The following is a 22837-nucleotide window of genomic DNA, read 5'->3' on the forward strand; positions in this document are numbered from 1 at the left end:
CTCTCCAATGGTCAAAAGAAAACGAGAAAACGGCAACGGTACCGCCAGCACTTTGAATGGAACAATCAATTCTACAGGTGACCAGGACACTGCAGCCAAGGTCACCAAAACCAACGGCCATGTGGATGTCAAGACCACTTCACCTGTCATTCAAATCGTTGTAGGTTCATATGAGCGAGTTCTGCATGGCATTACCGCATCCATCTCGAACCTGTCGTCACCAGTAACTCCTCCGTCCGTACAATTTGCGGACACTTTCCTATTCAATGCACATGCATCCGCGATCAAATGTCTAGCACTATCACCCTTGCCGGAACCCGGTTCCTCTGAAACCCAGGGCGTGTATCTGGCCACCGGCGGCTCAGATGAAAAGGTCAACGTCTTCAGCCTTGCTGCCTCGCCAGTCGCCGACAATGAGAGACTTCCGCCTATGCCCTCTCTGGGCAAGAACACCATCTCAGAAAACCCCAAGAACAGAGAGCTCGGCACTCTCCTGCACCATTCCTCGCACATCACGGCCTTGCATTTCCCCACGCGGTCAAAATTGCTCTCCGGGTCAGAAGACAACACCATCGCCGTTACCCGTCTAAAAGACTTGACAGTGGTATCCACAATAAAGGCACCACGACCCAAGGCCCAAGGTCAACCCAGCGGAGACACTGCACCGCCAGGCGCCACGCCGGCGGGGATCAATGACTTCTCCGTGCACCCTAGCATGAAGCTCATGTTGAGCGTCGGCCGAGGCGAGAGATGCATGAGGCTGTGGAACCTTGTGACTGGAAAGAAAGCCGGGGTTCTCAATTTCGGCCGCGAGATTCTGCAAAGTGTGCGTGAGGGCAAGTACAGCAGTGGCGAGGGCAGGCGGATACGGTGGAATCCTAACGGCAGTGAATTTGCTGTTGCATTCGAACGTGGAGGGGTGGTCTTTGGGGAAGACTCGAAACCCAAATGCAGGGCTGTGCCAGAGCCTCTCACCAAGCTACATCAGATTTGCTATCAAGGAATACCGTCGCAATCAGGCGGAGCGGCGCACACTACACTTCTCGCTCTTTCGACCGAAGATGGCCGGATACTCTTTTATGATACAGAAGCAATCTCACCGCGTCCGTTGTCGAATGGAACAAACAACAATGACCAGACTGCCCCGGCATCCATTCCGGACGCCGCTCTTGTCGCAACAGTCGGCGGGAAAACTGCAGGACTCACGACGCGCATCAAGGATTTTGAGCTCCTCTTCCTTCCCCCTAATGCCCATGGCCAAAAAGACATGGCCATTGTGACAGCGAGCAGTGACGGGACCATCCGTGTTATACTCCTGTCGCTGTCTGAGGTATTCGCCGCTCTGAAGAACAAGAAACCGGTCCAGGCTGGGAGAATAATCGGGGCGTATGAGACCAGCAACAGGATCACCTGCCTGACTGCCTTCGTCATGTTGCCTCCAGAGCACATCGACGATGAGGATGAATTTGGAGAGGAAGATGGGGAATTCCGGGGATTCGATGGGCAAGGAGAGAGCGAGCAGAGTGAGAGTAGTAGTGATGAAGATTGATAAGTGAATTGGTCTGAAAAATCAAGCCAATTGTTGCAAGGTAAACTTAGGTCCAAGTCAGGGTATTCTCGATCACACCGTGAGGACGACCTATGTCGATCAGCTCAATGCAGGCTGAAAAGTGAGGAGTTGATTCATTTCGAAGGATGGATTCCCATCTGTCCTAGACCTTTCACCACCCTGTCGTAGACATCCGTGACCTTCCCAACTGAGGAAACTTTAACGACTCTGCCCTCTTTTTCGAACATGTCCACTACCGGCAGACTCGTCTCGAGAAAGGTCCGGAATCTCTTGACTATGCTTTCCTCATTGTCGTCCGCCCGGCCGCTCGTCTTTCCTCTGTTCAATAATCGTTCTCTCATGACCTCTTCGGGGCAGTCGAGAAACAACGTGCACTTCGAGGGACAGACCGACTCTTCGAAGAAAATGGCTTGGTCCATCTTTCTGGGGAACCCATCAATCAAGAATTTCCCAGTCCCATCGCTCCCAAGTTTTGAGCGCATGGCATTTTCCAGTAGCTTGACCGTGACCTCCATTGGGACGATGAGGCCCTCTTTGATATAGTCTTTGATCAATTGGCCATATTCACTACCCTCGTTGTTCTGCTCTTCTCTCAACAAGTCGCCCGCGGAGAGATGTATAAAACCGTAATCTCGGACTAGATTGGCGGACTGTGTACCTTTGCCGGCTCCAGGACCTCCCAGTACATACACGACAGTGACCTTTTGTGGATCGAATGCTGGGGAGAGGTTCGCTGAGGCGAGTGGCGCTTCTGGCTGGGTAAGAGCAGAAGTCCCGGAGGTAGGATCTATAGCAGGCGTCGCCATTAGGAAGCTACTTTTCTGTCACTACCGCTCGGTGTGGGCTTTTCGGCGAGACTCGCTGGGGACGTGCGTCTGAGATTCTGTTCGCTTTTTGACCAACAGAGCGTAGGAACCGCTGCTAGCGAGGAATAAAATGAGAAAGGGGAAGAATCGTAGTTTGTCGCCCTGTCCTCCTGGTCGATGTTTGCTGACAGGACTTGGTGTTGAGATGGGTTTGTCTGCGGATGTTGGTGGTGGTGGTGCTGCGGAATAGCAGCGTATGAAGGGTATTGAATATCGAAAACCAAGCAGCGACAATGGATGCCTGGTCAAGGAAGTACCCAGTTTACGCGCGATCATTCCTTGGAACGAGCGTGGTAGATAAAAGGACGATCTGGAGCAGAAATTGACGCAGTAATGAACAGAAGGTCAGAGCTCAAGGAAAATCATTCATCGGAGAATACCTGGCTTGCAGGCGAGCAGGGTATCAATGACGAAGGTGGTTTAGATGGGCATGTGTGGCAGGTGGGCATGCGCCATGTGCAGCAAGCTGCCAGTTGGTTCCTAGGTACCTTAGGTAGGTAGTAACAAGCTCAGCGACAATAGGCGTTGCCACGTGACAAGGGCGCCCCAAAGGTTGCAAGCCAGTTGCATGCCCGGCAGGCACCCTCCCGTTGGGCGAATCAACTGGTGGCTTGGACATTCCTGCTTCTGGCTTGCGACTCCAGAAGATCCGCTCACTTTCTCAAAAGGTGTCTCTACTTTCCAGGAGCTCATCAACAATTGAATCAATTGCCTTTCAATTCCCTTCTTATACTCCCCACGCCACATTTCTCGCGGTCTTGTTCCTGTTGCCGCACTCTCTCCTTCTTTCTACACTCCTTTGAGTCCGTGGATTTTGCAGTCATCTCGTCCACCCTCCAGTGAGCGATCAATTACTTTTTCCCAAAGTGCATGAGGCCGCAAGGAGGCCGGTCGCAGTCATGGCGCTTCCCATTCGGTTCACTGAACTGGTTCAGGTCCGTTGATGGCACTCTCAGCTTGTGCTAATTCCTGGCTGACTTCTCATAGTTGACGAATCTCGACATCGCGGTAAGGGCACGCTCCCTGGATCGCAGGCGCAGTTCGACCTGAGTGCCGGCATATGCGCGACCTGATCAATTATCCTACCTTACATGCAGAATATCTACTGACACATTCTCTCACTTCCAGCCAGCCTCAATATCCTTCAATACTTGTGTGAGTAATTGTCCGGCTCTTTCCATGCAAGCCGGCGCTGACACGTCTTGCCAGACACTAGAATCCGATCACTTTGTCTGCGTACGGCAAAAACTTAATGAGCAGGACAAACCTCAAGTCATAATTGTAAACCTCAAGAACAACAATGAAGTCATCAAACGCGCTATCAGCGCTGACAGCGCCATCATGCACTTCAACCGCGAGATCCTGGCCCTCAAGGCGCAGGGAAGAACGATTCAAGTCTTCGACCTCGCGGCCAAGTCCAAGCTGAAATCTACAATCATGAATGAGGACGTTGTTTTCTGGAAGTGGTACAGCGAAAGAAGTCTGGGATTGGTTACTGACACCTCCGTCTACCATTGGGACGTGTTCGACCCTACCCAGTCTGCTCCAGTGAAGATGTTCGAGCGAAACGCCAACCTGAGTGGATGCCAGATCATCAACTATCGCGTCAACGATGATGAGCAATGGATGGTGATAGTTGGCATTTCTCAAAAGGAGGGACGAGTGGCCGGGACAATGCAGCTGTATTCGCGTAATCGTGGGATCTCGCAACCCATCGAGGGTCATGCTGCTGCCTTCGGCACCTTCCATGCGGAGGGCAATCCTGCTCCATACAAACTTTTCACGTTCGCGGTCCGAAATGCCGCTGGCCAAGGCAAGCTCCATGTTGTGGAGATCGATCACAACGAGAACAACGCGCGGTGGGTCAAGAAGGCAGTCGACGTCTACTTCCCCGACGAGGCTGTCAACGACTTCCCTGTCGCGATGCAAATCTCCAAGAAGTACAGCATCATATACATGATCACCAAGTACGGCTTCATCCACCTTTACGATCTCGAAACAGCCACGTGCATCTTCATGAATCGTATTTCCAGCGAGACAATCTTCATCACGACGCCCGACTCTGAATCCGCCGGCATCGTTGGGATCAATCGAAAAGGTCAGGTTCTCTCGGTCAGCGTTGATGAGAACACCATCATCCCATATCTGCTCCAAAACCCCGCCAATGCAACCCTTGCCGTGAAGTTAGCTGCGAGGGCGGGCTTGCCGGGTGCCGACAACCTCTACCAACAGCAGTTCGAAACTCTCTTTGCCCAGGGCAACTACTCAGAAGCTGCCGAAGTTGCGGCGAACTCTCCACGCGGGTTCTTGAGGACGCCAGAGACGATCAATCGATTCAAAAGTGCACCTCAACAAGCTGGGCAGCTTTCTGTCATCCTCCAGTACTTTGGCAAACTACTCGACAAAGGCAAGCTCAACAAATACGAGAGCGTAGAACTGATAAAGCCGGTTCTTGCACAGAATCGTAAGAACCTGCTCGACAAGTGGATGAGTGAGGGCAAATTAGAGTCCTCGGAAGAGCTTGGTGATATTGTCCGACTGCACGACCTTGAGCTTGCTCTCAGGATCTATCGGGAATCGAATGTTCCCCCAAAGGTTGTTGCAGCGTTGGCTGAAACCGGCCGATTTGAGGAGATTCTTCCTTACGCGCGTGAGGTCGGATATCAACCTGATTTCACCAGCTTGCTGCAACACATAGTTCGCGCAAACCCTGAGAAAGGTGCAGAGTTCGCTACCCAGCTCGCCAATAACGAGGGTGGTCCACTCGTTGATATTGACAGAGTTGTTGATATTTTCATGTCTCAGAATATGGTTCAGCAAGCAACTGCGTTCCTGCTCGACGCTCTAAAGGAGAATCGTCCCGAACAAGGTCACCTGCAGACTCGCCTCCTGGAAATGAACCTTCTCAACGCACCGCAAGTCGCAGATGCTATTCTTGGGAACGAAATGTTCTCTTACTATGACAAACCTAGAATTGCCCGACTTTGCGAACAGGCTGGTCTGTTGCAACGTGCCCTCGAGAACACAGATGATCCAGCCTCTATCAAGCGAATCATCGTCCAGACTGATAAGCTCAATCCTGAATGGCTTCAACAGTACTTTGGCCGCATGTCTGTCGAACAGTCGCTGGACTGCATGGATGAGATGCTCAAGGTCAACATTCGACAAAACTTGGCGGCCGTGATCCAAATTGCTACCAAGTTCTCTGACCTTCTGGGATCGAGCCGCTTGATTGCACTTTTCGAGAAGCACCGTACCGCTGAAGGTCTCTACTATTACCTCGGCAGCATTGTCAATCTCAGTGATGACGGAGAAGTGGTTTACAAGTACCTCGAGGCCGCAGTTACTATGAACCAATTCCAGGAAGTCGAGAGAATCTGCCGTGAGAACAATCATTATAACCCCGAACGTGTCAAGAACTTCCTCATCGAAGCTCGGTTGGCTGAGCAGCTTCCATTGATCATTGTCTGCGATCGTTTCAACTTCGTCAAGGATCTGGTCAACTACCTTTACCGGAATCAGCAATACAAGTCCATCGAAGTGTATGTTCAACGAGTCAATCCGGCACGGACCCCGGCAGTTGTTGGAGCGTTGCTTGCTCTTGATTGTGAAGAATCAGTCATCAAGAACTTGTTGGCTTCGGTCGACCCTTCAGCTGTCCCCATCGACGAGTTAGTGAGCGAAGTCGAGACTCAGAATCGTCTGAAAATTTTGCTACCGTTCCTTGAATCCACATTGGCAGCAGGGATTCAGCAACCGGCGCTCTACAACGCCCTGGCCAAAATTTACATTGACAGCAACAACAATCCCGAGAAATTCCTCAAGGAAAATGACCTGTACGACACTCTCACAGTAGGTAAATACTGTGAGAAGCGGGATCCCAACTTGGCGTATATCGCGTATCGCAAGGGCCAGAATGATATTGAGCTCATCAACATCACCAATGAGAACTCGATGTTCCGAGCTCAAGCGCGATATCTTCTAGAGCGCGCTGACCCCGAGATATGGGCTTTTGTTCTAGGTCAAAACAACACTCACCGGAGATCTCTCATTGACCAGGTAATCGCGACCGCGGTTCCCGAGAGCTCAGAACCCGACAAGGTATCTGTTGCAGTCAAAGCCTTCTTGGACGCCGATCTGCCGGGCGAACTCATTGAATTGCTCGAAAAGATCATCCTCGAGCCATCTCCTTTCAGCGAGAACAGCAGTCTCCAGAACTTGCTTATGCTCACAGCTGCAAAGGCGGACAAGGGTCGCCTTATGGACTACATTCAGCGCCTGAATGAATTCAACACTGAAGAAATTGCGAATATGTGTATCCAACAGGGTCTCTACGAAGAAGCTCTAGAGATCTACGTCAAGACCAACGACCACATCTCTGCTGCCAATGTCCTTGTCGATCACATCGTTAGCATCGATCGTGCCCAAGAATATGCTGAGAAGGTGGATCTGCCTGAGGTCTGGAGCAAGGTTGCCAAGGCCGAACTGGACGGCTTGCGGGTTAGCGATGCCATCGAGTCGTATATCAAAGCTCAAGATCCTAGCAACTACAACGAGGTCATTGAGACCGCTACTCATGCCGGCAAGGACGAGGATCTTGTCAAGTTCCTGAAAATGGCCAGGAAGACTATGCGTGAACCAGCCATTGATACCGCCCTCGCCTTTTGCTATGCTCGACTTGATCAACTGCCGGAACTCGAAGACTTTTTGCGCTCTGCCAATGTGGCTGATGTGGAAGCATCTGGAGACAAGGCTTATGAGGAGGGCTACCACCAAGCTGCCAAGATCTTCTTCACCAGTGTCTCCAACTGGGCAAAACTCGCCACCACTCTTGTACACTTGGGCGAATACCAAAACGCCGTTGACTGTGCTCGACGCGCAAACAGTGTTAAGGTGTGGAAGCAAGTGAACGAGGCATGCGTCGCGAAGAAGGAATTCCGCCTGGCCCAGATCTGTGGCCTCAACCTCATTGTTCACGCTGAAGAATTGCAAGATCTCGTCAAGCAGTATGAGCGCGAAGGTTACTTCGAGGAACTCATTTCCTTGTTGGAGGCCGGCCTTGGCCTGGAACGTGCACACATGGGCATGTTCACTGAGCTGGGCATCGCGCTCTCAAAGTATCATCCTGATCGCGTGATGGAACATCTCAAGCTCTTCTGGTCTCGCATCAATATTCCCAAGATGATTCGAGCCTGCGAAGAGGCTCATCTCTGGCCCGAGCTGATCTTCTTGTACTGCCATTATGATGAGTGGGACAACGCCGCATTAGCCATGATGGAGCGCGCTGCTGATGCCTGGGAGCACCACTCCTTCAAGGACATCATCGTTAAAGTGGCCAACCTGGAGATCTACTACCGCGCGCTGAACCACTACCTGCAGGAGCAACCGCTCTTGTTGACCGACTTGTTGCAAGCCCTAACGCCACGCATCGACGTCAACCGAGTGGTGCGCATGTTTGAGAAGTCGGATAACATCCCCATCATCAAACCCTTCTTGCTCAATGTGCAAGGCCAGAACAAGCGCGTCGTCAACAACGCCATCCATGATTTGCTCATCGAAGAAGAGGATTATAAGACGTTGAAAGACTCGGTGGAGAATTACGACAATTATGACGCGGTGGAGCTTGCCCAGCGCCTCGAGAAGCACGACTTGGTGTTCTTCCGACAAATTGCGGCGCAAATCTACCGCAAGAACAAGCGATGGGAGAAATCAATTGCACTGTCCAAACAAGACAAGCTGTTCCGCGACGCGATTGAGACAGCGGCGATTTCTGGCAAGCCCGAGGTTGTCGAAGACCTTCTGAGATATGTGAGTAGAACCACCTTGCGGATCAGAGCGCATTTACTGACCTTATTCTAGTTTGTCGACATTGGCAGCCGCGAGTGTTACGTGGGCATGCTGTATGCCTGCTACGATCTGATTCCACTCCACACAGTGATGGAGATCTCGTGGCGGCATGGACTCAACGATTTCACCATGCCATTCATGATTAGCTACATGAGCCAGCAAGCCGCGACAATTGAGCAATTGCGTAAGGATAATGAAGAACGCAAGTCCCGTGAAGCCAGTCAGCAGAAGACCGACGACAATACACCGATCATCGGGAGCCGTCTCATGCTGACGCAAGGGCCTGCAGCCGTTGCACCTCAACCCACGGGGTACGGCCACACTAATGGCATCACGCCGCAGCCAACCGGGTTCCCTCGGGCATTCTAGCGACGCAGCCTTATGAGTTGGAACTGCAGAAGGTTACAAAGACCCGGGAACGCCCGGGTGAGGTGGGCGCGATGAAGGGGGACAGGGATTGGGGCGAGTGCAAAGGCCATCCGAGGTCAGGGAGAAACCGGGACTCGACTAGAGTCTGTGTGGAGTTTTAGTACGGGGAGCATTCCTGGAGGAGAGAAAAAGAAAGGATTAAAAATAATGCAGGAGCTTGCGGGAGAAAGGTACTGTCCCATCTTTCCCGAGGCTATGGGTCTCTATGTTGTATGATGTAGCTAGTGAAGTAGAGTGTCGCTCGGGACGTCCATTCCTATTCTCCGGAAATCGGAAAGCGGTCATGAGTTCCTGTTAACAGAGCTTGTTCCTGGGGGGAGGCAAAAATGAATGGGATTCTTTGTTTGATCACGGGGAGAAGATAAGCGAGCAGCCATGACTAACTCAACCCCATTCCTGCACACTTTCCCTCGACTTTATCTCCCGCAATGTGGGGAGAGCAAGGCTCGAGTGGGCTGTTGAGCAAAGCCTTATCTGCATTGCTTCATCTCGAGGCATTTGTGACGTGATGCGGTGACGTCTCGCCTTTTAAGGGGTGCTGGGTGAAGATACAAGGCTTAAGACTGACTGAAGACTAAGACTGAGAACGGTGATGGTTTGTCAGTGCTGGATGGTCGAGGAGAGATGTCCGTAGATGAAGTGTGAAAATCGGAAGTCTTGCCTGTTCAGAAGGGGATGACGGCAAGGCAGGACGTCCCCACACGATCTGGTAAACATTCACACACCAACCTGGAAGTCAACAAACCAGCCTGGGATCTGGTGAAGAAACGGGCCCGGGCCCCTGGCAAGGTCAACTAGCCTAGGAGTCTACGGGCAGTGGGTGGGCAGTAGAAACCGCCCAGGGCTCCCCGGTGCCCGTATCGGCCAGCTTCGGTTGTCTTGGGACCCGAAACTACACCGTGGCTTCCCTCCCCGCCCCCTCCATCACCCAGTGAATCCGAGGCTCTTCGGGGAGGCGTGAAGCTCCCCTTCCAGCTGCCCCGCCTGAGCTTTAATAACAAGTAAAATATCCAGCTAAAGCCAGCAGGCGCCGACAAGAAGAAGAAGAAAAAAAGGAAGAAGAAGCTTCTGCTTGCTGCTGCCGTTGCTCTTGCTCGCATTTCCCCCACTGCCAATATTCCAACCATCCCACCAATCCCTCCCACGGCTTATCTACCCACCACCATCTCCGCTGGTGCTGCCAGTCCAGAGGTCCTCGATCCTCATCCACATCCACTGGTCGAATCTTAGGTACCATATCTTTCCCACCTGGGCATCGACGTGACAGCTATTGTTTTTCTCCCGTCATCCGGCGCCACGCTACATCATTCAACAAAAAAACGTCCCTCCTAGAGCTCCTTGGAGCTACCTACCCCAGCTTCCCTCCTTGACTCTTATTTGATCACCCCCCTTCCTCATTCCTTCGTCCACAGTCCCATCTTACACCCTTATTGTTGTTCCTTTCGAGCTCCAAGGAGCTTTACTGCCAGCAGCTGCCCTTGCCAGCAGCTAGGCTTACCCTCCAGCCTCCACCATGGCGAGCACCGACGCAGACCACGAAGATGGTCAATCCCACCATCTTGAGCACTCAGTCCACCAGCGGCTGAGGGCCAACTCGTCCATTATGCAGCTCAAGAAGATCCTGGTGGCCAATCGAGGCGAGATCCCCATCAGAATCTTCCGAACTGCGCACGAACTCTCCCTCCAGACCGTGGCTGTCTACAGCTATGAGGACAGACTGGGCATGCACAGACAAAAGGCGGACGAAGCATACATGATAGGCAAGCGAGGACAGTACACTCCCGTTGGTGCCTACCTGGCTGGGGAGGAGATCATCAAGATCGCTCTGGCCCACGGCGTTCAGATGATTCACCCAGGCTATGGTTTCTTGTCCGAGAACTCCGAGTTTGCTCGAAAGGTCGAGGAGGCCGGCATTATCTTTGTCGGTCCTTCTTACCAAGTCATCGAAGCTCTTGGTGACAAAGTCTCGGCCCGAAGACTGGCCATGAAGTGCGACGTACCATGCGTTCCTGGAACCGAAGGCCCCGTCGCCAAGTACGAAGAAGTCAAAGCATTCACCGACCAATACGGCTTTCCAATCATCATCAAAGCTGCTTTCGGTGGAGGTGGTCGTGGCATGAGAGTCGTCAGAGACCAAGAAAGCCTCAAAGATTCGTTTGAGCGAGCTACCTCTGAGGCCAAATCAGCCTTCGGCAACGGTACAGTTTTCGTTGAACGCTTTTTGGACAAGCCCAAGCATATTGAAGTGCAATTGCTCGGCGACAACCACGGGAATGTTGTTCATTTGTACGAGCGAGACTGCAGCGTTCAAAGACGGCACCAAAAGGTCGTTGAGCTAGCTCCCGCCAAAGATCTTCCGTCCGAGGTGCGGGACGCCATTCTCAACGATGCGGTCAAACTGGCTCAATCCGTCAACTATCGCAACGCAGGCACTGCAGAGTTCTTGGTAGATCAGCAAAACAGATATTACTTCATCGAGATCAATCCCAGAATCCAAGTCGAACACACCATCACCGAAGAGATCACGGGCATTGATATCGTCGCCGCTCAGATCCAAATCGCTGCTGGTGCCTCTCTCGAGCAGTTGGGCTTGACACAAGACCGTATCTCAACGCGCGGGTTCGCCATTCAGTGCCGTATCACCACGGAAGATCCTTCCCATGGATTCTCTCCAGATACTGGCAAAATCGAGGTCTATCGATCGGCAGGAGGCAACGGCGTTCGTCTCGACGGTGGTAATGGATTTGCTGGTGCTATCATCACTCCTCACTACGATTCCATGTTGGTCAAATGCACTTGCCACGGTTCCACCTACGAGATTGTTCGCCGAAAAATGCTACGAGCACTGGTTGAGTTCCGTATCCGTGGGGTGAAGACCAACATCCCCTTCTTGGCCTCCCTTTTGACTCACCCAACCTTCGTCGAAGGCACGTGCTGGACCACCTTCATTGACGACACTCCAGAGCTGTTCAAACTGATTGGCAGCCAGAATCGGGCTCAGAAGCTCCTGCAGTATCTCGGTGATCTTGCGGTCAATGGAAGCAGCATCAAAGGTCAGATTGGAGAGTCGAAATTCAAGGGCGACATCATTATGCCCACTTTACTTGACGAGCATGGCAATGAGATCAACGTGGAAGAGCCGTGCACGAAAGGCTGGAAGTCCATCATCGACAAAGAAGGGCCTGCCGCATTCGCCAAGGCAGTTCGAGCGAACAAGGGATGTCTTCTGATGGACACTACCTGGCGTGACGCCCACCAGTCTCTGTTGGCCACCCGAGTTCGCACCGTTGACCTGTGCAACATCGCCAAACATACCAGCTATGCTCTCAACAACGCCTGGGCGTTGGAGTGCTGGGGTGGAGCCACATTTGATGTTGCCATGCGATTCTTGTATGAGGACCCATGGGATCGACTCCGCAAAATGAGAAAACTGGTTCCCAACATCCCCTTCCAGATGTTGCTCCGTGGAGCCAACGGTGTTGCTTACAAGTCACTCCCGGACAACGCCATTTATCATTTCTGCAAGCAGGCCAAGAAGAACGGCATGGATATCTTCAGAGTATTTGATGCCCTTAACGACATTGACCAACTGGAGGTGGGCATGAGGGCTGTTCAGGAAGCTGGCGGTGTTGTGGAAGCCGCGATCTGCTACTCAGGTGACAGTACGAGTCTTCAGTCTTCCCCATTGCGATTTGATACTAATCCGCTTGATAGTGCTCAACCCCAAGAAAAAATATAATCTTCAATATTACATGGACTTGGTGGAGAAGATTGTCAAGATTGGAACCCATATTCTCGGAATCAAAGACATGGCTGGTGTTCTGAAGCCCAAGGCTGCTCGTCTTCTTGTGGGTACGATTCGCAAGAAGTACCCTGACCTTCCGATCCACGTCCACACCCATGATTCGGCCGGCACTGGGGTTGCAACGTACGTTGCTTGCGCAGAAGCTGGCGCTGACGGCGTCGATACGGCATCAGATTCAATGTCAGGTATGACGTCTCAACCCAGCGTTGGAGCGCTTCTTGCGTCTCTTGAGGGCACAGACTACGACCCGGGTCTAAATGGCCACAACGTGCGAGCACTGGACCAATATTGGTCGCAGCTCCGATTGCTCTACTCACCTTTCGAAGCTGGCTTGACTGGGCCCGACCCCGAAGTGTATGAACATGAGATACCCGGAGGACAACTGACGAACCTGATTTTCCAAGCCTCCCAGCTCGGCCTGGGCGCACAATGGCTGGAGACGAAGAAGGCTTATGAGCAGGCGAATGACCTCCTCGGAGACATTGTCAAAGTTACTCCCACCTCCAAGGTGGTGGGTGACCTGGCGCAATTCATGGTGTCCAACAAGCTGGACTATGAGGGCGTCAAAGCCAAAGCCAAGGAGTTGGATTTCCCGGAATCTGTGTTGGAGTTCTTCGAGGGATTCATGGGTCAGCCATACGGCGGGTTTCCCGAACCACTGCGAAGCGACGTACTCCGTGGCCGACGAAAGATGGATAAGAGACCGGGTCTGTACCTTGACCCCATCGATTTTGCCAAGGTCAGGAAGGAACTCAAGGAGAGATTCAACACGACCGCCGAAACCGATATCGCAAGTTATGTGATGTACCCCAAGGTGTTTGAGGACTATCGTAAATTTGTGGACAAATATGGCGACTTGTCCGTGCTCCCGACGAAATACTTCCTGAACAAGCCAGAGATTGGCGAAGAGTTCCACGTGGAGCTTGAAAAGGGCAAGGTTCTGATCATGAAGTTGCTGGCTGTGGGACCATTGTCGGAAGCTACAGGTCAACGTGAAGTGTTCTACGAGGTCAATGGAGAAGTTCGGCAAGTGACTATCGACGACAACAAGGCTGCGGTGGAGAACACGAGCCGACCTAAGGCGGATCCGGGCGACAGCAGTCAAGTGGGCGCTCCCATGGCCGGTGTGGTAGTGGAGGTTCGAGCCAAAGAAGGACACGAGATCAAGAAGGGCGACCCGATCGCGGTGCTGAGCGCCATGAAGATGGAAATGGTCATCAGCGCTCCACATTCTGGCAAGGTTGGGGAAATCCTGGTCAAGGAAGGGGACTCTGTTGCTGGATCCGATTTGATTTGCAAGATTGCAAAGGCGTGAAAGGATTGCGGACAGGGAGCTAAATTGCACAGACTGTTTGACAATGGGGAGGTGACTGCCAACGTGGGCTTGGGAAGTCAGTATTGGGACGGCATGGGAGGAGGGAGGGCCAGACTGGACGGTATCCCTCGTTATCGCTAAGGCAAGGCTGAAATGGACCCTATTGTTGTTTCCTAGTTGCCTATGAAATCACATGAGGTATACAAGGTGCTGATGGCCCGAGGAGCGAGTGTCTCTCTCTCCCTCACTGTCTCTCACACACATGAAGGGTTGGGAGGCATGTGAAGATGCCTGCACCACCAACCAGATGCGTTCCGCTGTCTCCGTCTCGGCTGCCATCCATGCATAGTGGTGGTTGATCCCTTTCTCTTGAGTCTTTGTAGCTTCGTCCCCATAGGTTTGTACCATGACCTCAAGCGGCACCACGGGCCTCACTAGGCTCCCGGGTCAACACGGCTGCTGACCATGTCCCTGTCGAATCCACTCGTCTGCATCATTGACGCGGGGTAGAGCCCACCATCAAGGGCCCGGATTCCAATTCCATTGCTTCAATTGGGAGACATCGTTCTGCAAGTAAAGGGCTCGTTGTCTTCTTAGTGGCTCTTTGGGTAAGAAGCCATGCTAGAGCTGTCACTTTCTGTGAGTGTCCAGCACCAGGATGGCTGCTCTGGCTTTCGGGCTGGGACTCGAGTCGGCCTGATATCCCTCCTTCTATTTACCCTCTTAGGAGCTCCTGTCCGTCTCTCTGTCGACGCCAAAGCCGGGAACGTGGCACGCGAGTTGCGCCAGGGTCGCCCATTCGTCTCTTCTGCCCTCCCATCCATGTGCTCAGGATGGTTCGGTCGGCCGAGAGAGGGCTTCTGCTATTGGACTCCCTCTCGTAGACGAGGGGTAAAGATGAATCAGATGTCAAGATCACGCAGAGCTCTGGACCAGCAGTTTGTACATAAACGGTCCTCCACACCCCTCCTCCGTCGCCCTGTTGGCAACAATCTCAGTTTGCAATTTCTCTGCCAAAGCCGCCAGGTCAAAGATTCCTCCCAAGTCTCGACCATCCTCACGTCTCGATAAGGCACCCGCAATCCACAAGAGCGTTTGGGCCCACCAAAGCGACCCCGTCTGCATATCTAGCGAGCTAGGTACATACGACAGCTGAACAGAGCATAGTTTCCGCTTTTTGGAGCTCACATCTCATTGATCCATCCTCACGCGGCGGTCATCTACGTCACCATATCGACGCGGCGATCGATCTGCGCTCACCCCCTTGGGAGGCCATCCGTTTGTGCAGCGAACATTGGATATAAGTACCAAGTACCTGGATCTCTTGCCTCAACACTGTCTTCAAGTCCTCGAGTGAACCTGTTCTATACCATCTGCCGCATCTCCTCAACTCCACTTCGAAGCATTCCTGTACAGGGTACTTTTACATCGGGACCCACTTTCAGCCTTTGAACCAGCGATCGACACAACTGGGGAAACATGTTCTTCAAGCAATACAACTACAAGCCGCGCAGCAACAGCCAGTCCTCTCAGGGCTCGGCCTCTGGCAGCCCGCCCAAGGAGGAGGCCAAGGCGAACATGGACGCCACGAGCACCGCAGCCAGCGCTGCAGCCGCAGGGCGAAGACGGGTGAGTTGCCATTGCCATTGCCATTGCCTCAATCAACACACACCCTTCTTTCCTCCCTATGAGGACCTTTCCCGTCGACATGCCATGATATTCTATTGTCCCTGAAAGATCTGTCCGTCCTTTAAGTTTGACTGAATATTTCACTGACAACTGTCGTCCTCCTTTTGCGGTCCAACAGTCCTCCGGGTCGGACAAGTTTGCCGGCCTCACGGGCCAGAAGCGCAACAGCCAGGACGACCGCAAGGCCAACTGGAGCGACCAGAAGCCCGGCCAGCCGGGCATTCTGGGCGGCATGTGGCAGAACTTCACCAAGGGGTCTTAAAAGAGAAACCCACCCTAGGAGCTGTTTGGGGAGATAGATGTGTCGATGGGTTGGCGAGAGAGAGGACCCTGAGATTGAGAGTTGCACGCATATGTGTGTGTGTGTGTGTGTGTGTGTGTGTGTGTGTGGCGCGTGTGTCAGGTATGGCGCAGAACGCTTGACGAACCTCGAAGCGAGCATACACCACCTACCGAATTGAATCGAATTGAATTGAATTGATGGGGATTGTGTCTTGGTGGCCTTTCTGGGTGCAGGAAGCATAGGCTCATGTTTAAAAAGAGAAGAAAAAAACGAACAAAAAACACCAAACAAACAAATACTGGGATCTCGAGCACGAAGCAATTTCTATATGCGCCCCCCTTTTCAGTATATGTAACTACCTAGCTAACCGTTGCCAATCCAATCCATGTTCACACACAGAGACGCTTAATTCAGTCCGGGGGGAAGGGGCTATACGTGCCATGCAATGCCTACATCAGACGAAAAAGGAACTTCCCTGGTGCCTCAAAACGGAGCGAAACGATTGACAAGGGAAAAACGAGACTAATTCTTTTGTACGTGTCCCATCCTGATCGAATCGAAGCCAAGCCAGGGCTGCCATATCTTTACGAAAAGACAGCTCCGGGCTTTGTTCCTATGTATCTGTACCAAACTTCCCAAGACAACCACTGGAGGGAGCAAAAGTCCCTTATAGGTAGGTGGTCGTTCCTGTTGTCCCAAATACACGGACCTCAGGCCTTGCGTACCAACCGGCAACCGAGCATTTAGTAGGTAGGCAAGATCCTCTTCTTCCCACTCCAACTCCCACTCCCCGTTCAGACTGCTCTACTCTCGAGGTCCGCATCCATTTTCTGCAGGTACTCAAAATCACGAGACCGTCTTCTTCACCTCCTCCACAGCGCCCTGAACCTTGTCCTTTGTCTGGCTGGCGATCGAGTCGACCGTGCCCTCGAGTTCCGCCTTGGCCTTTTCGGCGCGGATCTTTTCCCAGCGTTCTTTGCCGGAGCCACTAACACGTGTGGGTCAGTTTATAGGGATCAACAAACTTTTTGCGGGACTGGATATCTCAGGCACGGTGTGCTGAGGAGAACAGACACCCCGTCGCGTATATATTCGTGACTAGATAGATATATGGGAGAGGGGGGGGATGCAACTTACTACCAGTAATCATACCACCGGTACCCCTGCGTGAGCTGTGCGTTGAAGTTGACAAAGTGGCACGCGAACAGCAAGTAGTTCTTGGGCGTCACGGCGAGGGCATATCGCATGAACGTCCCCGAGTATACCGTGAGCGCGGCTGTGAATTGTCCCGAGATGCTGGTGGTCAAAGGACAAGCATTAGTTTTTCTTCTCCTCACTGATCTCTGGTGGTTCCTGGACGGGGGCCAAAGTGGTGAGGGTAGTCATGACACAACGGAAAGGGGGTAGACAAGAACAGTATCTCCCAAGTCCAATGTACATGCAGATGCCAAGGGAAGATGTAGATGGAAGGAACAGGTGTAAGAACGTACATCTCAGGGTCCTTCTGTGTATCCAACACGGCGGCGATGGGGATACCGAAATTCGAAGCTGGGCCCCAGAAATCTGTCGGCAAACCTCAGTCAGTACCGTGTAAGCTAGACTTCATATGATTGTGTGGTGCGACAGCTTCCTCTTGCATCCCTCTTTCTTTTTGCGTGTCTCAACACACTCGTTTCCCCTCCCCAACGCCAGGCCAGCATTGTCACGCCGGTAGCGCGAACAGCATAGTCCTCGCAGAGAACGGGGTGTGTGCTTTCAAAAGGGCCATGCCGGGACGAAACGTACGTGTGGAGCAGAAATAATCGAGGACCTTGTTGGAGCGAATCCGCGCATTGATGGCTTTAATTGTCGCGGCCATGGCTGCGGCACTCTTCTCTCTCTCTTTTACTTTTCCCCTGTTCTATCGCTTCCTCTTCGAATCCAGCAACGAAACACAAACACACAACACACCGCAAGAGAACGACTGGCGCAAGGACAAAGGAGGCGGCCGACGAGGTTCGGGGCGGATATGGGGATGGGAGAGGAGGAAGAGGTTGAGTCAGAGGTGCTGCGATGAGCTGCGATCTCGGGCTTCGGGGTAGTTTTGGGATGAACAGGGAGTTTCGCTGCATAATAATCAATGGGGGATGGACAAGGAGCCCGGCCTTTAGCAGAATCTCCGCAATTATGTCACGTGCACGGCCTCACGAGGAAAAACGTTCAGCCGCCGAGGCCTCATCCAAGATCCAAAGGGGAACCAGCAACTGTAGTTAAATGTACAGAGAGCACAGGATAAGCCATTTTGCATTGCATACGAGAGCTCGTCATCATGTCCAACCCAATATCAATACTCCGTTCCTTACCCCTCCATACAATATCACTATCTTGTATCCTGATCATAGGTACCTCTCCACGATGTCGATATGGCATCTTTTATTTTGCGAACCTTCTCCTTCCTCACTGCTGAGCACCTTGTCCTTGAGCAATCACTTGAGCCTGGAAACGAATTTGAAAGCAGAGATCATCCAAAGCCCGTAAGTCTACGTCTCCAGGCGCAGTTGACTTCAGCCGATCCAGGACACCTTGTAACATAGCACTGATGCTGGGGCGACCACCTCCTTCAGCGCTCTCATGAGAGTCTGCCAACACCCCAGTTGACACTGCTCCCTCATCAGCACCTGAATTCAGCTGGTGATCCTCTGCTGCAGCATCTCCATCAATGCTCAATGCTGTTTCCAATCCCACACTTTCTCGTGCGGCCCCTTCCCTTGAGCGCAAAGGTCCAGGCACGATAACCTCGATCGTGTCATTATGATCAATTGGCGAGTGTGCAGCTGGACTAGCATTGTCTTGCCTCCGCCGTTGTCGGCCCCTCCGACGCTTTGGGGCACTCGTTGTCTCAATGCCCGCTGCTTGGGTCGGATGTGCCAGTTCCTCTGCTGCAATCGCTTGAACGGCCCTCGAGGGAGCAATCTCGATACAGTCCTGTATTTCTGCCGTCGTGTTATCCAAGAAGCTGTTCATTGCGATCGATTGAGAGGACGTCTGTGAAGTAGATTGCGACTTTCTTCGCTTGGTCGAGGTGAACCTCAGGCTGTTAGACTTGCGCTTGCGGCCTCGTCGTGCCTGAGGTTTTGGTTGGTTGTTGTGTCCTTCCTCCTCAAAAGATATGCCACTGGTTTTCACTGGCGTTGGCAACGCCTCATCCTCGACTACCTGGCTGAGATGTTGGTCAAGATCGTGGGATAATTGGGAGGCGCTCAGCATGTCGATCTCGTCGCTGTCACTTCTAGGTGTTGCCATCGGGCTTGAGCCTGCACCGTCATCCTCTGCACATGCGGTCTCTGCCGGCGCTTTTGCGGTTGAAGAATGAAGCCTCATCGCGTCGTCAGCGCTTTGATCTTGCATGTGGACATCCCTCTCTGTATTCATGGGCTTCTGTTTAACCACCGGCGAAACGTGTCCCGTTGCAACCTCTGCTGGTGGAAGGTCACTCGCCTTGACCGCAATCTGCTGATACGCGGCCTGCGGCGGCGCAATGGCAAGGTCAATCCTAACCTGTCCGTCCTCGGCAATTGGTTGTGGTGGAGAAGAGGTAACTTCCCCTCTATCGCGATTACCTGGAATTGACGGGGGTGACGAAGGTACATCGATATCCGCTATTTGATGTGCAACGTGTCGTGCTCGAGGAGTTGGAGATGCTGGTATTTCAAGTTCTTGTTGATCATGACCTGTCGGCAAAGTAGGTGTTGAGGGTTGTTGTGGTAAAGCAGCCGCCTTACGCGCAATCCCACAGCTACTCACACTGGGGGCTCTGCTATGTGGCCTTGGACTAGATCGAAGATCAGGAAACACAACGGCAGGTTCGGAACGTTGTCTATCCCGAACTTCTACTTGATGTGCTGTCAGGCACTGCGAGTCCGAATCACGTTCACATGCTGGCGACGAACCAATCGGCACAAATTGAACCTGAGAATCGTCATGTCGAGCCCTGGGTCGTAAACTTCGTTTTTCGGGACTCGAGAAAACTGGGTCAGGTCGTCTGGCTGCACCAGCGTTGTAGTACTGACTCCCTAGTTCTGGAGAAAGCCCAGCACCACGTACGTCCTTGGCGGGACTTGATGATGGACGGTTGGAGATGGGAGTGGTTGCTTCCTCGGCTGCAGAGGGCCGTGTTGCTTCGTGTGAGATCAATTGTCCAGGCGGCATGAGATCACATGGGATATGGACGTCGATTCCGGCATTCCGCAACTTAAGCAAGGCTTCAGAGAGACGAGGGCCCATAGTGACTGAATGTAGATGGCCAAACCGCATGTTCCACATTGTGACAGCCTCGTCCCGCACAGAAAGCTGGGAACTTTCGAATAGAGCAGCAAAAACGTCATCAAAATCCTCAATGGTCCCGAAGGGATATCTGGAAATGATGTGCAGAGAGGACACGATGATTTTCGAATAGCATCCGTCTGGAGAAGTCTCATTCTCGGCCTTCTGGTGCTGCAGCAAGACGGAAAGAGTCGGCAGAAGCAGTCTCGTCAGGCAGACGACGTATTCTCGAGGGATGCCCTCGAGACTTCCCTCCAGCTGCCTGATCTCCAACATTATCGACCACATGTTACCGGCGGATTGTTCTGGCCTGAAACATCGAAGGAGTCGGGCGTTCAGGAAACCGAGAAGTTCCTGGCATTGAGAAGACAATGACCGTGTTTCGCTTTTCGGCTCCTCAGGTGGCGCACAAGGGCGGCAATCCTCTTCATTCTTCAATTCTAGCATGACTGAGTCCAATGTATCAAAAATGACAAGTATTGTCTTGATGTCGCAGTTGGTCTCAAGTCCAATTTTGATCAAATCGTTCCCGAGTTCAGTGACGGCAGCAAGCGTCAAGTGTCGCACTTGGGCGATGCTGAGTCCAAGTATATCATCTGCTTGAACAGCACTCGCGAGTTCTGAACAATCTTTGAAAAGGAAAAGGGATCCTAAGTAGTTGGCCACGTTGGTCATGGCATCGACTGTTTCAGGGGAAGGTTTGATTTCTTTGCTGCTGGCCTCTCGCAAGGCTTTGAGAAAGTGTGACCAGGCAACGGCAATGAATGCTCTGTCAGATTGACCCGAAGCGCCCCAGGAGCTGTATCGCATCAATACTTGAAACATGTCAAGAATCGCTTTGGACTTTGCCCGAATCCACTTGCAGTCAATCGTGGGAAGTTCCTCTGGCTCGACTCGTGTATTCTCAAGAGCTCGTTTCTCGTTCCAGACTTTCGTGCTCTTTTTAGAGTTCCAGAACAGTGCCGTGAAAATGCGGCTTGCAATGTCGGCATTCGCACTGCTTTTCTCAAAGAATGAGCTCTTCATAACCTTAACAATATATTCGTTCCAGACTCTGGTGTATTGTTTGTGTGTAGCTGCTGGTCTGAAGGCATAATAGAGTAAGGTGCAATAACTGGAAACAGCGGTTGGACGGGTGCCTTTGCTTGTCTGTTCGATAGACTGACGTTCCATTTGGGCGGTGAGGGGCTTTGCAAGTAATGCCATCAAAGTGTCGGATGTTTGATGAGGTTGGATGATGTGAATGAAACGATCCCAGGCCATGTAGGCTTGTTGTTTGATGGCAGAGTCACTGCAGTTGAAGCATGTCTGGATCACTTTCAACCAATCCATAAACTGTGGCCACTTGTCAAAACGGGGCCAAGGGCCGTTGGGGTCTCGGTCCTCAACACCATTGCTGAGCATGAGTATGATGGTCCATATCTGTGGAACTTGAATTCCTTCTTCTTTGACTGTGATCATCTTTTCAAGCCTGCGACACATGGCGGAGCTAAACGTCTTACCCGGCGTGAGCTCTTCGCCGAGGACAGTCTTGAGAGTGGCTGAAATGGAAGAAGATGAGGAAAATATCGAGCACGCTTTGAGCCCTGTGGCGATCGCCTTTGTCCTGACGTCTTTCAGTGAATTGGTCATGCCTGTCAACAGCTCCTCAACCCATAGGTTGGCCCTGGCTTTCATCGTAGGCCTTGCTTGGTCGAGGAGCTTCTGGTAGACCAATAGCCTCTCCGAAACCACGCCATTCCCTTTTACGTGCTCGGTTAGAGCCTTCAGCGCCTCAAGCAGTCGTGTGACCCGGTTGTTGTTGACGAGAACTGGACGGAAATTTTGGGTTGCCAAAAGGTGAAGATAGTGAATGATTACACCTTTGGGCGCTGCGTGTTCGGAGATGACCTGGATGGACCGATCGAGGACGAAAATACGATACTCGTCCGTCAACAAAGAGGAGTAGTCGCGATTCCATACAAAAATGACAAGCACTTTCAAGGCTTGAGTCACCAGATTCGTATCAGCAATGGGTGGCTCGTCGGGATTGGGTTGTTTTTGCAGGTCGCGTTTGATGTATCTCATAATGATGGTTAACTTGGCCTTCAGCACATCCTCCTCGGGTATGTCATCATATTCCCGGATGACTGAAGAAAGTGTCTGATATGCATCGACAGAGACCGATCTGTCGTCACGGGACAGTTGTTGCACTATGCTCTCCATCAATTCCCCCATTGTGCGTTTCGCATCTTGTGCTCCATCCACAGCTTGGGCAGTGTGCTCGTCGACGAGACAGGGTTTGAGGATGGACTTCAGAGCTGACTGAGAGCCTGAAGAAGAGGGTAATGGTCTTGTAGTACTGGAAGACGGTTGACTTGCGGAGGAAGGCTGTCGAGAGTGTGTACCAACAGAAAACCCCACGCGTTTTCGAGTTGCAGTGTTCGATGAACCTGGGAACGACGAAGGCAAATCTGGGGTTCTTGTAGGATTGGCTGATGCGTTTGGGAAAAACACTTTGCGGCGTGAAGATGTGGAGGGTGGACTCAAGGGAAGAACATCAGGAATGGACATGATGGCTACGAGCCAACATCAGACTGCACAGACAAGCGAGGTTACTGGTGTTGACAAAACAAAGAACGTGAAGGTACTAAAGACCGCCCGCAGTCGTCCATGACTCAAAGATTCGCAGTTAGTCCTAGCAGAGGTGTAAAGAAGCATTCAAAGCAAGGAAACGATAATGAGCAAGGCG

The 22837-nt window shown here is 52.2% G+C and overlaps 7 protein-coding genes across 7 annotated transcripts; 4 read left to right on the plus strand and 3 right to left on the minus strand.

The window, feature by feature from the left end:
* Positions 1-7: 7 nt before the first annotated feature.
* Z520_06685 (uncharacterized protein) lies at positions 8-1549 on the plus strand (the record flags this gene model as incomplete). The annotated part of the gene is made up of 1 exon (XM_016777185.1): positions 8-1549. One exon carries the CDS (start codon positions 8-10, stop codon positions 1547-1549), a length of 1542 nt encoding a protein of 513 aa, XP_016632030.1.
* A 134-nt stretch (positions 1550-1683) lies between these two features.
* Z520_06686 (uncharacterized protein) lies at positions 1684-2376 on the minus strand (the record flags this gene model as incomplete). The annotated part of the gene is made up of 1 exon (XM_016777186.1): positions 1684-2376. The coding sequence occupies one exon, from the start codon at positions 2374-2376 to the stop codon at positions 1684-1686; it is 693 nt and encodes a 230-aa protein (XP_016632031.1).
* A 959-nt stretch (positions 2377-3335) lies between these two features.
* Positions 3336-8652, plus strand: Z520_06687 (uncharacterized protein; the record flags this gene model as incomplete). Its single annotated transcript, XM_016777187.1, has 5 exons — positions 3336-3371; positions 3424-3444; positions 3565-3591; positions 3646-8244; positions 8296-8652. The coding sequence occupies 5 exons, from the start codon at positions 3336-3338 to the stop codon at positions 8650-8652; spliced, it is 5040 nt and encodes a 1679-aa protein (XP_016632032.1).
* Positions 8653-10225: 1573 nt separating this feature from the next.
* Z520_06688 (pyruvate carboxylase) lies at positions 10226-13832 on the plus strand (the record flags this gene model as incomplete). Its single annotated transcript, XM_016777188.1, has 2 exons — positions 10226-12374; positions 12427-13832. 2 exons carry the CDS (start codon positions 10226-10228, stop codon positions 13830-13832), a joined length of 3555 nt encoding a protein of 1184 aa, XP_016632033.1.
* Positions 13833-15311: 1479 nt separating this feature from the next.
* On the plus strand, positions 15312-15783 carry Z520_06689 (uncharacterized protein; the record flags this gene model as incomplete). The annotated part of the gene is made up of 2 exons (XM_016777189.1): positions 15312-15461; positions 15640-15783. 2 exons carry the CDS (start codon positions 15312-15314, stop codon positions 15781-15783), a joined length of 294 nt encoding a protein of 97 aa, XP_016632034.1.
* An 867-nt stretch (positions 15784-16650) lies between these two features.
* Z520_06690 (uncharacterized protein) lies at positions 16651-17662 on the minus strand (the record flags this gene model as incomplete). The annotated part of the gene is made up of 4 exons (XM_016777190.1): positions 16651-16792; positions 16942-17100; positions 17295-17367; positions 17590-17662. The coding sequence occupies 4 exons, from the start codon at positions 17660-17662 to the stop codon at positions 16651-16653; spliced, it is 447 nt and encodes a 148-aa protein (XP_016632035.1).
* Positions 17663-18240: 578 nt separating this feature from the next.
* Z520_06691 (uncharacterized protein) lies at positions 18241-22659 on the minus strand (the record flags this gene model as incomplete). The annotated part of the gene is made up of 1 exon (XM_016777191.1): positions 18241-22659. The coding sequence occupies one exon, from the start codon at positions 22657-22659 to the stop codon at positions 18241-18243; it is 4419 nt and encodes a 1472-aa protein (XP_016632036.1).
* Between the last annotated feature and the right edge of the window lie 178 nt (positions 22660-22837).

Source organism: Fonsecaea multimorphosa (genome assembly GCF_000836435.1).
Source record: "Fonsecaea multimorphosa CBS 102226 unplaced genomic scaffold supercont1.12, whole genome shotgun sequence".
NCBI lineage: Eukaryota > Fungi > Ascomycota > Eurotiomycetes > Chaetothyriales > Herpotrichiellaceae > Fonsecaea > Fonsecaea multimorphosa.